Below are 13,458 nucleotides of genomic sequence, written 5' to 3' on the forward strand. Positions count from 1 at the left end.
AAATAAAGGTGCATTGTGTAACTTTTCTGGTAGAGGGTCTGTCAAATGCTTTGTCTGAAATGTTTTATAGTAGCGCATTAAACCTTTGTATCTTCAAAACCAAAAAGGACCAAGTTATAGGTCAGAGCTGTGGATAGGCAACTCCGCTTACAATCACAATGCCTGTTTTTCTAGGTATTTTTGAGTTATAAAACCACCTGTAATAGAATAAATATAAGGTGGATCTGTTTAATGTCATACTGTGGAACATTTCAGGTCACCAAACCCCAAACAAAAAGTTACACAATGCACCTTTAAGTACAGAGTGGGTGTGGACCTGAATTGCTGCCACAGACTATGCAGGTTCTATGGAAAGAGCATTTACCCCTGATCTGGAAGCTGTGTGGCCCTAATTTTGCATCCAAATGGCGTCTATATCCACAGCATGTTTTGGTTTCCCTCCCACAGACAGGGCTTGTTGTTAGAGAGTGCAGTGGTTCAGTGAAGACAAAGATGGGTGGGCACAGCAAGCGGCACAGTGCTATAAACAACAGCTGTGCCGGAAGCCCAAGTTAAAAGTTCAAATTGTGGTCCATCATTTCTAGCTCCCCCCTTGCTCTGCTCAAAAAGCTGTGGAGATTTTGTCTGTTCTGTAAAAGGCTCAATGGGGCGTTCAAGTGCAGCACGTAAAGCACAAAGAAGAACTACAAGCCCCACCGAGAGGCAATTTCAGAGGCAACTGTAGCGCTGCTGTCATCCCTGCTAAAGTGTGAAGCCTGGTGCTTTCTAATGACTTGTATCCGGACTAGCTTTAACTTCAACCCTGCTATATTTACATGCACATCAGAAATCTGATCATTATCTAATTTCTAGAGTTATCAGATTATTGAAGTATTAATGTAAACATTTGCATGGGATGTGAGTAATTCAGATTTATTGGTTGTTCATGTCTGTGCAGCATAAGGATGCCTTCCAAATATGAAACAGATGTTCTAAAAATCCACTGATTATGCTTTTGATGATCATCTTTCTATTGTGCCTATAAACACAGCACAACTCAGATCTAATTATTGGATTATCTGTATTATTCTAGTTATCACATTTTTACCAGTGACCATGTAATGTACCTACTGTATCCTCCTTGAATCAACTCATTCATTTTTATGCTTCTAACATCACTTTTGAGAACCTGTCTTAGGCTCATGCTTATAATATTTTGGTGGATTGGTTCAGACATTTCAATATGTTACTCTGATTGGTCAGAAATCGTTTTCCTGTTTTGCTGCTGCAGTTACACCAATCAAGGGAGTGGAAATTAAGTCTAAATATAGCTTTCTTTAATTAGACGATTTGCATTTGGATAATGAAGGTCAGTGAGGGCACCAGAGACATTTTCTCACACTACTAAATCAGACAAGACATTTCTGATTATAAGAAGAATGTCCCACTGTACGTCTACACAGAATAGGAACTGCTCTCTCATTCTCTTTCAATGAGATTTTGGATGGTTACTCTGCCAGTGTTATGATTTCATTAAGATACATTATGGCACCAAACACATACGATTTTCCAAATTGAAAAGTGGAGCCAAAGACAAATCAGACCTAACACTTTTCATCTGGAAGGGAAGACAAATGATCCGGTGTGGATGTCTGAGATAGAGATGGGTTAGAGAAATTATTAATATTACATTTGATGAAAACTGCAATAGTGAAAAACTTTTTCACTACATATTAAAATATGTATTACATATTACATATTCATCTTTATGTAAGCCCTTCAATACATTTTAACACAACGCGGGAAGTGACAGAGATATTAAAAATTAGTCTATTTAGCAGCACCAGATGGTGAGCTTAATATGAAAGCATTTATTCCCAAAATGTCAGCCCAGCGTGAGGCAAAACACACAATTGCTGTTATGTATCAAATTCAAAAATACTTTCAATTCTGGGCAATACTGGGCACATTTAGACATGGTGAAGACAAAAGAGATGTATCATTTAGACCTCTGCCAAGGCACTGGACCTGTCTCGCAACACGCAGCAGTGGTCAGTTGTGTTGTGCTGTCAGATCTCTCAGCTGATGAATATCAGTATCTTTTAGACACATTATAATGCAACAGTATGTAGAACTGAACTTAAAAGTATTTTGAATTATTATTTTATATACATAACTGCAAACCGAACTCCCAATATAATGCCAGTTGCTTGATTGGCTCTTATTTTGCTATACAGGTGCTCCACATGTGGTACTCCTTACATTTTCTTTGCCATTTGCTTGATTTGGAGATAATCTATGTCCCCTGTTTAATGGCAGTTCACATTACTAGTGTAATACTGGTTAGCACACATCTTCACCTGTGTTTTAAAATGGGTCTTTCCTCTGTAATGCATGACATGACTAATATGTTTCTCCTGACCTATTCTTCGGAGTGCATGTCTGTTGTGTGGACAAAAAAATATATATATATATAAAAATAGAATATTGCTTTGGGTCTAATTTCAGCACTGGCTCTATGCTGGCTATTCCTATTACCAAACTGAGACCGTTTTGTAGTTTTGTATATAATATGTACTGTTGCCGTAGTTAATACTGGTGAGCAATAAACACTTTTATTTTCAATGTAACTCGTATTAGTTCTTCCGTTTAGAAAATAAGTTGTTTACTACTGCCCTCTAGCGAAATTTACGAGTAATGTATGCGGAAATGACGCACTTCTATTTGCACCAATCAGCGGCCGCGTCCCACTATTCGAACGTCAACTGACTGCGGGAGGCGGATGAGTGCCACTAAATACTTTTGTTTTGGTCTTTAAAAAGGCGCAGCGACATATTTCCTCCGACACATTTAATATCTTTACCATCGGACTTGTAACAACGCAAGTGAGTGGCATTAGGAATTCAATAATAAGATCTATAAACTGTTTAATTTCGGGGTCCGTTTTAAATATTGTTCAGCTCTGAGCATGCAGCGGTTAGGTGTACATGATACTTCAGCATGGTGCTATTAAGAGCAGATTGTGGTTATATTTGATGATTTTAGTCTGTCACAGATTCTGAGACATGGCAAAAGAACGGGCGAAGAAAAAGTCGTTCCAGGAAAGTCTGGAAGAAATAAAAGATAAAATGAAGGAGAAGAGGACCAAACGCTTGGCCAGCGTCTCAGCCCCAAACCGAGGACGATCACGGATGATTACCAAATGCAATGGTGAGGCCAAACACCGCATCTTTAGGCTTATACACAAAGATGTCCTTGTATGGTATGAAAGTACTATTGCAGAATTGTGCCTATGCGACAGAAAGGTGGACTCGACATGTCTGCTTTTCCACAGGTACCAGCTCTACAAACACAATTCTGATAGGAGTCCAACAGAACAACAAAGCGCTGGCGGTCGCGCTGCAGGCTGAGAAAGAGAAGGTGAGGCAGGCCACTGCTGTGATTCTGCAGCTGAAGAGGGAACAGCAAGCTCTGTTTCTTCACTTGCTTCTGCTCAAGAAGAAACTCAAGGATCAGGAGGCTCTGGCTGCAAACTCCTTAGGGGTACTGTATAACTCAAAGATTAACTGATTATTACGTAATGATGTCAAATGAATTAATTAGGTCACACAACTTTTTTTATTCTTCATAGAACTCTTTGAACAACATTGTTTCAGCCACAACAGAATCACAAAGGTGACTTCTTTAGATATAATTTTAATAACGAATAATTTTCTTCATAACCTACTTTATTGTGACAATCTGAATTTTGATCCCTTTAACTAACAGGAAGAAACATAATGATAACAGCGTTGTTGAGACTCCTCCACAAAAAAGTTCCCCTCTGTGTGCAGGTACACCTATTTACAAAGTTATACTCTTGCTTTTAAAAAGTGTTTTTTAACACTATACATTATTTTTATCTTCTCTTAAAAAAACAAGAAGGTAAACCAGCCAAGCTGCCCTCGACTGTGGGTGTCAGACGTCGTCAGATGGACAGAAGCAGCAGCAGGAGACGTTCTGACCGCCTGCAGGAACACAACATGAGAGAGGACCCCAGGGCTTGTTTAGAGACTCTAACAGCCAGTCCCATTTGCAGTGATGATACAAACCACAAACAAACGCATCAGTCTGAAGAGCCAGTGATAGAAGAACCTGATGAAGAGTTTCAGCACTCAACACCTGAACCTGCTCCAGCCAAAAGCACCAAGCAACCACAACCTGGCAGGAAACAGCAGACCAGAACCAAAACAGAGTTGAAGAAACTAGATCGGGGGCGTAAAGTGGAGCGAGGTCCTTTGAAGAAGCCGTGGGAAAATCCAAAACCAAGAGCCCGGTCCAAGAGTCGGGACCGTTCTGCCACACGCTCCAAAACTGCACCTGTACCACAAAACAAGCTCAATACTTCGCTGGGATTCAATGACACATTTGACTTTGACTGTGAGGAAGCTGTCCATGTTACCCCCTTTAAAGCGAAAGCAGAAGATGAAGAGCCAGAAACAACTGTTTGTAAAGAACCACCTGAAGAGCCACCTGTTGAGTCCAGAGGGAAGGATTCACTATCATCGCCTTCTTCTGAATCTGAGGACAGTCTGTATGTCCCACAGAAAAGCAGGAAAAAACAGGCATCACCTGAAAACACCAAGGTCATGAACACACGCAGAGGCAGACGATCTAGAAGAGTTGCAGTGTACAATGAAAATGTCCCTCCACATAAAGAGTTTAGTGGTGAGATTTGGTTTTCTCTGAAAAGAGGCTTTGTACAGCAGTTGAGATAACCAATTCTCAATACTTTACTTTTGTAGTTTTCAGAGATGAGGACTCAAGCCCCAAGGTTGAGAGGTCTAATAAAGAGGAAATCCCGGAATGGAAATCTCCTGAACAAGAAACAGTTTATGAAGGAAATCAAATGGGTAAATTGGATTCAATTATTGTATATTATTTAAAAGAAAAACAACATAAAAAAAACATAAATGGCATTTCAACTACGCACAACATTAAATGGACTGTGCTTCACATGGTTCCACTTTTTTTACTCTTTAGATTCCCATGAAGCTGACATTGAGGAGCGGTGCCTGGCCCCAGTCAGCCCATTGGTTGAAGCTGAAATTAAGAGAATTGACGACGTGCTTTCAACTTTTGGAGAATCTTCTAATGACAATTCTCCACTCCTACCTGACCAGACGCCACAGAGAGCAAAGTCATGCAAGAAACGTGAGTCCCTTTTAAATCTTTCACCTTTACAGGCTCTTCTTGTTTTCTCATTCATCCACTAATCTGCATGCTGTTCACTTTCTTATTCACTTTTGTCGTAAATGTACTGCACGTATTCTTCACATCTCCACAGGTGGGCTTGTTGTGAGGCCTGCGGGGCGAGGCTTGAGTCTGTGTGATGTGACCAATCTGTCCCCTGCAGCCTGGAAGTTTCAGCGTGGGGGGTCCCGCCTCTCAGAAGTCCGCTGCTCCACTCCAGCTCAGGGCCCAGCTCGCAAACGCCGCTGCACCATGACTGTGGACTACAAGGAGCCCTCCCTCAGCGCGTGAGTCCAACTTTTGTGCTAATACTGTTTCAACAACCATGAAAAACATCAACTCGTGTCTCTGTTTTCAGGAAACTACGGCGAGGAGACAAGTTCACAGATGTGGAGTTCCTACGTTCACCTATTTTTAAGCAGAAGTCTGGAAGAAGATCCATTCAAAAATCAAGAAGCTCCATTAAAATGCAGCAGCCTTTTGAAAAATATAATGAGTCATTTGTTGGCTGTCGATAAAAGCAGCTGCTACCTCCATGGAGGTTTTAGCATCACCTGTTTTAATATTTTAATTTCAATCTTTAATGTGACAACTCTTTTAAAAAGTGTATCATTACATGTATTTGATGGTGTGCATTTGTCGTTGTTTTTCAATGCAGTTATTATGATCTCCTGTTGGTCTGAGAGGACATGTAAAATAAATGAAGTTTTGATAAACAATAAATAAGTGCTTTTAAGTGTACTGGTGAATCTATCATATATAGTCATTTGAACAATTTCTCATTCATAAAAGCTATTTTCATTTCTATAAAAAGGGCACACATAGCTGCACTTGTGTTTTATTCAGTCTACAAAATAGGCTAACACTATGCCAGTAAAACCAGTTGTACAAAGAGGATGAAATATTTTTCCCCGACAAAAACATTCTAAATGTCTTTCAAAAGTACAAACAGATTTTGTCCTTATTATAAAACAGCAAAACTACATTGTATTGCACAATGTATAAAGTTATCAATCTCCTTCTGCAGAACAAAATACAGAAAAATAAATTAAGACCTTGTCTTAAGCATAGTTAAATTACAGCACATAAATAATAAACTCTAGTTTATTAAATTAGCATTTAGTCAATACTGATTAGTTTGAATAACAAATTTTGCTAAAAAAAAAGATTTACATTAACTAATACTTGAAAAAATAAAAGTGCTTTAATATGCAAACTGCATGCTGTTTACTGAGAAGAGTAACTTTAAAATCTGAAACTAAAAATATATTATATACACCTTTCAAATATACAAGGGAATATTCTTTTCTGTTGATAAAATTTGTACAAATTTAAAATATGTATCTCTTCTTTTTGGCAGGATGAACTCACCATACATAAACATGATCTTTTTGCCACTTTTACATACATAAACAAGACATCCCAACCAGGCCAGGTGTGTTTGAACACAGAGACAGTTCTAGATGGGCTCATGACATTTATCCTGAGTCAACTGAGACTTCTATAAAGGGCTGGAGACTGAACTACTCGAGCAAAATTATTTTACCAGTGTTTCCAATCCTGTAAAAATGAGTTTAATATGAAACTAGAAACATCTTCATTGACATCTACAGTCTGCTGGTCATCTGGGAGGCCTTATCTTTATAGGCCGTTTAAACAGTTATTCAACCACTCCATTTTCCTAAGACTTGATTTCAAGCTATAATGTTCCATTATAAAACATGCTACTTCTCAATGAGTCCTGCCTCTTTGATCTTAGTGTAGAAGAATTTCTCTAGTAAGTTGGCGCACTTGTAGTACTCGCTCTCTGGAGGGTTGTATTCTCGACAGTTGGTGAAGATCCGCTGCATGTCTGCCATGAACAACTTGCGCGTAGTGTAGTATCTGCTTTTTAAACGCTCACTCATAGTTTTGAGATCTGTGAGAAGAGGTGGAAGAGGTTAGGTTCATAAGGCATCACAACACTCTGAACTGCCGGAAAAGACTACTTGAGTTGGAGGGCATGATGAAGGAATTTGCCTTCAAATTGTCACTTTTAACATGATCTGGCCTGCTTTATTACTAATATCTCTGTAATTAACAGGCCTACTTTTATGAAACAAAAACTTAATGAAGAAAAGCCAACTATGATGATTTTTGATCAAACACACACTAGGACACACATGTTGGGTTTGCATACTTCTTGGGACATTATATTCTTCACACAATCACCTTATCAAAAATGGGACTAAACTAGGACTAAAACCAGAACTGAACCTGAACTTGACCAGGACTAACACACAGCTAAAACAGGACACTGGAAAACCTGAATCATAGTTATTTGCCTTACCTTAACCTATTTTTATTTTAACCCATATCATTTTTGTCCCCATAAGAGACAGGTCCCCATGAATCGACTATATGTACAAATTTTTAGCTCTCACCATATGATAAATACCCACACACCCTTGCACATTTCTTACATTTATGCAAACATGTTGCCATTATGCTGGGGTCTGTGTACAAAAGTCTGTTAAAACCTAAAATTAACTTCATAACAGTATCATTCAGTTCTCTTTCAGGAGAAGGGCTTCAGCACTCTCACATACCCATAGGAAAGCGTATGACTTGATAATACCCCGGTGCCTCTGTTTTCTTCACAGGCTCCATGAAAGGCCAGGCATTTTGGTGACTCTGGGGAGGTAAAACAAACATGTAAGAACTAAAGTCAAATACTTAATGAACAGTTGAAAATCTCCTGTAATATCAGACCTTTACATGCTGGAGGATAGTCTTTAGTGTGCTGTACAGTTGATCGGGATCCTTCAGTTCCTTCCTAAGTCAAACAAGAACATTTGTAAATCTTGTCTGGGGAGTTGCTTAATAAACAGATTACGACAAAAGTAAAACTGACCCTTTTCCAAGTGACTTCCATCCAGTGTCACCTGTTCAACAAAAGCCAAAATAGAAATTATATTATATTATATTATATTATATTATTTTATATATAAATGTCTTCAACTATTTTCTAGAGAAATATAGAATTGAATAATGATTCTTACGTATGCCAGGAATGCTTTCAATGGGAATTTGTCGTACTCCTTCCTTAAAACAGGAAAGTCCTGGGTACACTTTTCTGATCTGAGCCTGTTTCCTTTCAATCAGCTTCTTGATTATCTGAGGACAGAGAAGTTTGATATTTATACAATGGCATTTATATGTATATTGTTAATAGAAATCATACCTCTTTTTGCTTTTTAATAATGACAGAGAACTCTGTGTAAGGGATACTGGGGTTGAGCTCACAACCCATTAAAGTGGCGCCCTCATAGTCTTTGATATAGCCCACGTACTTGGCCTTAGGGACCTTTATGTCTTTTGAGAAACCCTAAAGAAATGAGAGACAGAGAAAAACTAAAATTGTAATAGAACGAACATTTATGTGATTCTATCGTCTGCTTTTTGTTTTGTTTTGATCCATATAGGAGATGTTTGATTAGTAATTTGAAAGTCATTTTCAGTCATATTTACTAATTTTTTGTCAGTTATATAGAACACTTTGCATTTTTGCCCTAAAACAATTCTTGACTGGTCTTAGCCACAAACTTCAATAGAGGAAATAACTGGCTCACTGAGTAGATTTTCTGCATGACACAAGTGACACAACTAACCACTACAGCAACACCCTGTGGCAGCAAGAAACATTTAACTATTGCATGATTGGAATGACTGGAAAACAAGGTGGTTCAGGAAATCAATGAATTCTAATATACCTGTTTTTTGAAATAGCCAATGGCATATTCATCAGCATAGGTGAGAAAGTTGAGGATTTCGTGCTTGATGTGGTATTCTTTTAAATGGTTCATCAAATGGGTCCCGTATCCCTAAAAGACCAACAGTAACCATTCATGGAACCATTTCATTAAAGTAACTATTAAAAAACATCACCTGAACCAGAACTAATCTCTTACTTTGACTTGCTCATTGGATGTGACGGCACAGAAGACAATTTCTGTAAAACCTTGTGAGGGAAACATCCGGAAGCAGATCCCACCGATGACCCGGCCATCTTTAATTAAGGACAGCGTTTTGTGCTTTCTGTCCAAACACAAATGAGTAAACCATCACGATGAGATAAAACTCCTGAGTGTGTGCCAAAACCTCCACTCACGGGTCAAAGACAAGCCGTGTGATGTACTCCTTGGGCATTCGAGGCAGCTGGTGGGAGAAAACGTTCTGCAAACCCACCAGCCACATCAGAATCCTCTTGTTGGGTTTTTGGTTCAGTGAGTTCCCAATCACATGGAACTCAATCACGCCGCGCCGCTCCTCCAGACGGGCCGCCTCATCTCGTGCTGAATGAGCAGATAGTAAAGTGGTCTGCAATAAAGAACACACACTTTCAGCACTTCACCTGTTGCCGATACATTTGAAGGCACCATTGATATTCTGAATGCTAAATAAGACTGTCTGTCTCTTGGCTACCTCAGGAACAGCAGCAGGGTCAGTGATGGTTGCCATGACTTCACTGATTAGCTCCGTGGGGATGTCTCCCATCACTCTCGGTCTTTTGTTTTCCTCAAACATCAGTGGCTCTGATGCTTTGCGCTTTTCCCCAACTGTAAAAAGTAACACATGAAAATGCATAGGTGATTTTCCTTATCAATATTATGGTAATTTTTTGATACATGGTCATTAAATAGCATTTTATGGCTAACAGTGGTGGTTTTTAGGGATGCAACTATTTATTACAACAATTATTTTGCAAACCAATTAATTTAGCAATTATTCTTTTGATTAACTAGTTGTCTATTTTGTGAAAGATTTAAATATGAGGAATATGGCCCAAATAAGGTTTAAGTGATGACGCTTGAGCGCATCCTGATGGAGTATATTACAGACAAAGTAAGTTTTTCATTAAAAACACACAATTGACATGTTTCCTATGTAATTTTCTCTCACTACAGCATTTTTGGAGTCTGTGTGAAGACCAAATAACAATTCTTTGGTTACTAATACAATTGATGATCTCAGTAATCAATCAGTGATTAATGAACACACTGAATTAGTTTAAGACAAACACAAATAACAAAACAACATACACAAACAGGCAACAATAATTAAAAGTACTAACTGGACGAATATTCAGGTTACACCATGAACAAATGCCAGTCACACCTGCCTTTATGGACACTGTATGCTTTGTGTTACTCTGTTACCTTCATTACATTCTTTGAAATTAAAGGCTTAAATTGATACCTGGGTTTGGCTCCAGAGCAGATGCTGGCTTTCTGGCAGGACTCACACTGCCCCCGGTGGATGGATCTACTGAGACAGGGCTGGTGCTGTAGTACAGTGATCTAGTGACTGGAGGCGCACTAATCACTATACAAATACCAGATACACATAACACCTATTACACAATTTTAGGGACTGCATCAAGTTTAGAAACGGGTGTGTGTCTATGATTGTGTTTCAAAAAAGCTTGTGTGTGTAGCACCTGTGTGAACCGGTATCTGCCCTCCTGAAGCTCCAGCCAAGAAATCGTGGCTCCAGATTGGAGAATTGTGACTGTACACCTCCTCTTCCAGCATTGACAAGAACCTGAAAACACACAGATAATTCATTTAGGACTACATTCACGTCATAGATATGAGGCAATTCTGACAAATGTCAATTTTTCACAAAGCTTGTTACTTTATTATGTCTGCCCACACAGATTATATAAATATATCTAAATATATATCTATATCTATATACTGCACTTAAAGAGGGATTAAAGATTAAATCTACTTTTTTGCTACTGTGTACATGGTGTTTTAATAACACTTCTACTGTCATGACTGATAATTTTCATTTGAAAATTTGAGTCCAAATGAAATTAATTTGCTGCATTGTGGTCTAAAACTGCTTGCTGCCGTCATTGGTCAGTCAATTAGAATTCAAACTGGAATAATGTAATTTTGATGAATTACACAGTACTAGTGGGTGCTGCTGTTCTTACTTGGGGAAGTGTGTAAGAATAAGAGTGCGTTTTTCTGGAGGGAGCTTGTCTTTTTCCTGCCGTGCCTGCTCCAGTAGTTGCTTCCTCATCACAGTGAACACCGAGCGCAACAGTGTCCGGCCAAAAATCTGTGTCGTCTCGTACCGAGGCAGACTGTCACAGAACTGAGGCACGTTGCAGTAGCATAGCCATCTGAGCAGACATACAGAAATTATAACTGTGAAACTCCAGATAAAGCAGTCACATGGTTTTAGAAAGTGGATGTACCTGGTGTAGTTTGCCTTGTATCCAGCTGCGTCATCATTGGGGACCCGCTGACGCCTTTGGGATGGGGTCTCCAGCTGCCAGTAGTTGATTTGATTCAGGAACATCTTTGCCAGCTCCATGATAGTCTGACGCTCCTTGGAGGGAAGATGGCTGAATTTGTATTGGACAAAATTGTTAACTCCCTACAACATGAGAAGAAAGGAGATGTCAAACGTTAAACCCTCACCACTGAGATGTAGCTTCAGTTTAGTGTTTCTATTACCTGCTCTATACTAGGCCTTTCAAATGGAGGACTCTCCTGTGCTTCCAACATAGGCTTTCCCATCAACAGGATGGATTTTCTAAGCAACTGAAATATCAAAAAATGAAAGTAATCAATCATATGATGATATCATGATGCATCACATATACACAGTGTATGACATTATTTATAGTGAAGGTCAAAACTTACTTTGAAAAGCGAAAAGTAGACCTGCTTAGTGTCAGCATCCTCTTCTTTGTGTACACATGTGTAAAGATACTCCACATCCATAACAATACCCAACAGTCTATTCATCTCCTCCTCAGAAACATTTTCTAGATGAGTGACATGGTCACCTAAGCACAAGAGATAACACACCATATTGAAACCCAATGAGAACTCAATGGGCCCATTAACAGTGTGTATCAGGGATGTACCCAAGGTGTGTGAGCAGCTCCGACAGGGCTCCTGGAGGTTGACAGCGCTGGATTGTTGATCTGTGCGAGGGGGTGTGGGTGGGGGATTCTGGCTTTTCCAACCATTACACTTACAGGCTCCTTCAGCCTGAAGCACATTAGAAATGAAAAGACAAAGAGAGAGAAAGAAATAAGATAAATTGATGCATTTCCACATTTTGAATTAATTTACTTTATCATTAAACTCTTTGTATTGATTTTAATTCGCGTGACGCCAAATGACAGGAGGCTGTCACCGTCAGCTGAGGGCGCCTCCTTGCGCATGTGCCACGAAGAACAACAAACTCCGCCCCTCGCCGCAGCTGTCACCATTGTGCTGTCCCCTGTCAAAACAAAGGGCCTGTGGCGCATACGCTGCAAGCAGCCCCAGAAATGTGCTTGCGCGTGCACTCACTGTGCACTGACAGTGGCAGAGGCGCTAAAGCCCCACGGGGAGGACGTAACGCCCTCTCTCTCACGCACAGCTCTGCACAGTGCCAAATACCCCCGAGAACAGGCAGCGGTGAGCCAATGTTTACGTTCACCAACCCCCCACCGTGACACGAACAGAAACATGTCAACAGGGACGGTCTGCAGCCAACAGGCCCCCACCCAGAAGTGTCGCGTAAATACACTGTTATTGACTTGTTCGAGTATAGTAACACTTGCGTTTCCAAAATACAAAAATATAAGCGCCAGTGGCTTCCACTGCTATGCTTGCGTTATGAAGTCCTGCAGCCAGAGCCCCACTCAAAGCACACTTGTTTAAACAGTGAAGTAAAAACTGCACAACGGGGACGCCACTGCCTACTTTGCAGGATGAATAAACTCCGAGTTTTTCCAGTTTCTTGGGCCGCGGCGACGAGCGGAGTTGCGCCTTCTTTACAGCTATACGAGCGGATCCTCCAGCGGCGCCGGGGCCCTCGGTGCTCCCTGTTCCACCGGCCCCCGGAGCAGCCGGCGCTGAGCCCGCGGCCCCTATGGCCGGAGAGCCCTGCTGAAAGCCCGCACCGTCGGCCATGGTTTCCCCAGTGCAGACTGAGGGACCGGCCCGGGTAGATCCGATTTGCAGCCCGCTCTAGTCCAACATTGGAGGATCAGACATGGCGCTCATGCTCATCCTTATTTTCAGTTTCTCGTTGTAGGCCCATTTTCGTCCACTAGGGGACTAAGTAGGACCACTGGAAATCACCAATGCATTTCAGAGGAGGTCAAATACTATCAAGACCATTAGGAGCAAACTGTCAAGGTCAATGTGAAAAACGCAGGAAATCTATCAGAACAAATTGTGAATACTAAAT

General features: G+C 40.3%; 2 protein-coding genes across 4 annotated transcripts; one reads left to right on the forward strand and one right to left on the reverse strand.

Annotated features, from left to right (window-relative positions):
- The first annotated feature begins 2,727 nt into the window (after window positions 1–2,727).
- Window positions 2,728–5,952, forward strand: sgo1 (shugoshin 1). 3 transcript variants are annotated; one of them, XM_020932793.2, is made up of 10 exons: window positions 2,728–2,864; window positions 3,025–3,189; window positions 3,314–3,522; window positions 3,611–3,654; window positions 3,748–3,812; window positions 3,901–4,686; window positions 4,764–4,871; window positions 5,002–5,172; window positions 5,306–5,498; window positions 5,570–5,952. In XM_020932793.2, the coding sequence occupies exons 2-10, from the start codon at window positions 3,045–3,047 to the stop codon at window positions 5,727–5,729; spliced, it is 1,881 nt and encodes a 626-aa protein (XP_020788452.1). In that variant the 5' UTR covers window positions 2,728–2,864; window positions 3,025–3,044; the 3' UTR covers window positions 5,730–5,952. The 3 variants fall into 3 exon arrangements, with proteins under 3 accessions (XP_020788452.1, XP_055013313.1, XP_055013314.1); XM_055157338.1 differs by having other exon boundaries at window positions 2,734–2,864; window positions 3,035–3,189; XM_055157339.1 differs by having other exon boundaries at window positions 2,734–2,864; window positions 3,035–3,189; window positions 3,904–4,686.
- A 645-nt stretch (window positions 5,953–6,597) lies between these two features.
- Window positions 6,598–13,282, reverse strand: kat2b (K(lysine) acetyltransferase 2B). The gene is made up of 18 exons (XM_020932767.2): window positions 12,969–13,282; window positions 12,140–12,266; window positions 11,913–12,058; window positions 11,724–11,810; window positions 11,462–11,643; window positions 11,195–11,386; window positions 10,691–10,794; window positions 10,450–10,575; window positions 9,676–9,809; window positions 9,362–9,570; window positions 9,162–9,288; window positions 8,964–9,074; window positions 8,435–8,578; window positions 8,253–8,367; window positions 8,105–8,135; window positions 7,963–8,026; window positions 7,800–7,884; window positions 6,598–7,129 (listed from the first exon to the last, which is right to left on the reverse strand). Exons 1-18 carry the CDS (start codon window positions 13,176–13,178, stop codon window positions 6,936–6,938), a joined length of 2,388 nt encoding a protein of 795 aa, XP_020788426.1. The 5' UTR covers window positions 13,179–13,282; the 3' UTR covers window positions 6,598–6,935.
- Between the last annotated feature and the right edge of the window lie 176 nt (window positions 13,283–13,458).

This window comes from Boleophthalmus pectinirostris, unplaced genomic scaffold (assembly GCF_026225935.1).
Source record: "Boleophthalmus pectinirostris isolate CB_2022bp ecotype Guang Dong unplaced genomic scaffold, ASM2622593v1 HiC_scaffold_21, whole genome shotgun sequence".
Lineage (NCBI taxonomy): Eukaryota > Metazoa > Chordata > Actinopteri > Gobiiformes > Gobiidae > Boleophthalmus > Boleophthalmus pectinirostris.

Coding starts and splice junctions, on each gene's coding strand:
- sgo1 (XM_020932793.2), top strand. CDS start 3,045: ATGGCAAAAGAACGGGCGAAGAAAAAGTCGTTCCAGGAAAGTCTGGAA. Junction 3,655..3,747: donor GCCACAACAGAATCACAAAG/GTGACTTCTTTA, acceptor TTTAACTAACAG/GAAGAAACATAATGATAACA. Junction 4,872..5,001: donor TTATGAAGGAAATCAAATGG/GTAAATTGGATT, acceptor TTTACTCTTTAG/ATTCCCATGAAGCTGACATT.
- kat2b (XM_020932767.2), bottom strand. CDS start 13,178: ATGGCCGACGGTGCGGGCTTTCAGCAGGGCTCTCCGGCCATAGGGGCC. Junction 12,059..12,139: donor GAGCTGCTCACACACCTTGG/GTACATCCCTGA, acceptor TCTTGTGCTTAG/GTGACCATGTCACTCATCTA. Junction 8,136..8,252: donor TGAAAGCATTCCTGGCATAC/GTAAGAATCATT, acceptor TTTGTTGAACAG/GTGACACTGGATGGAAGTCA.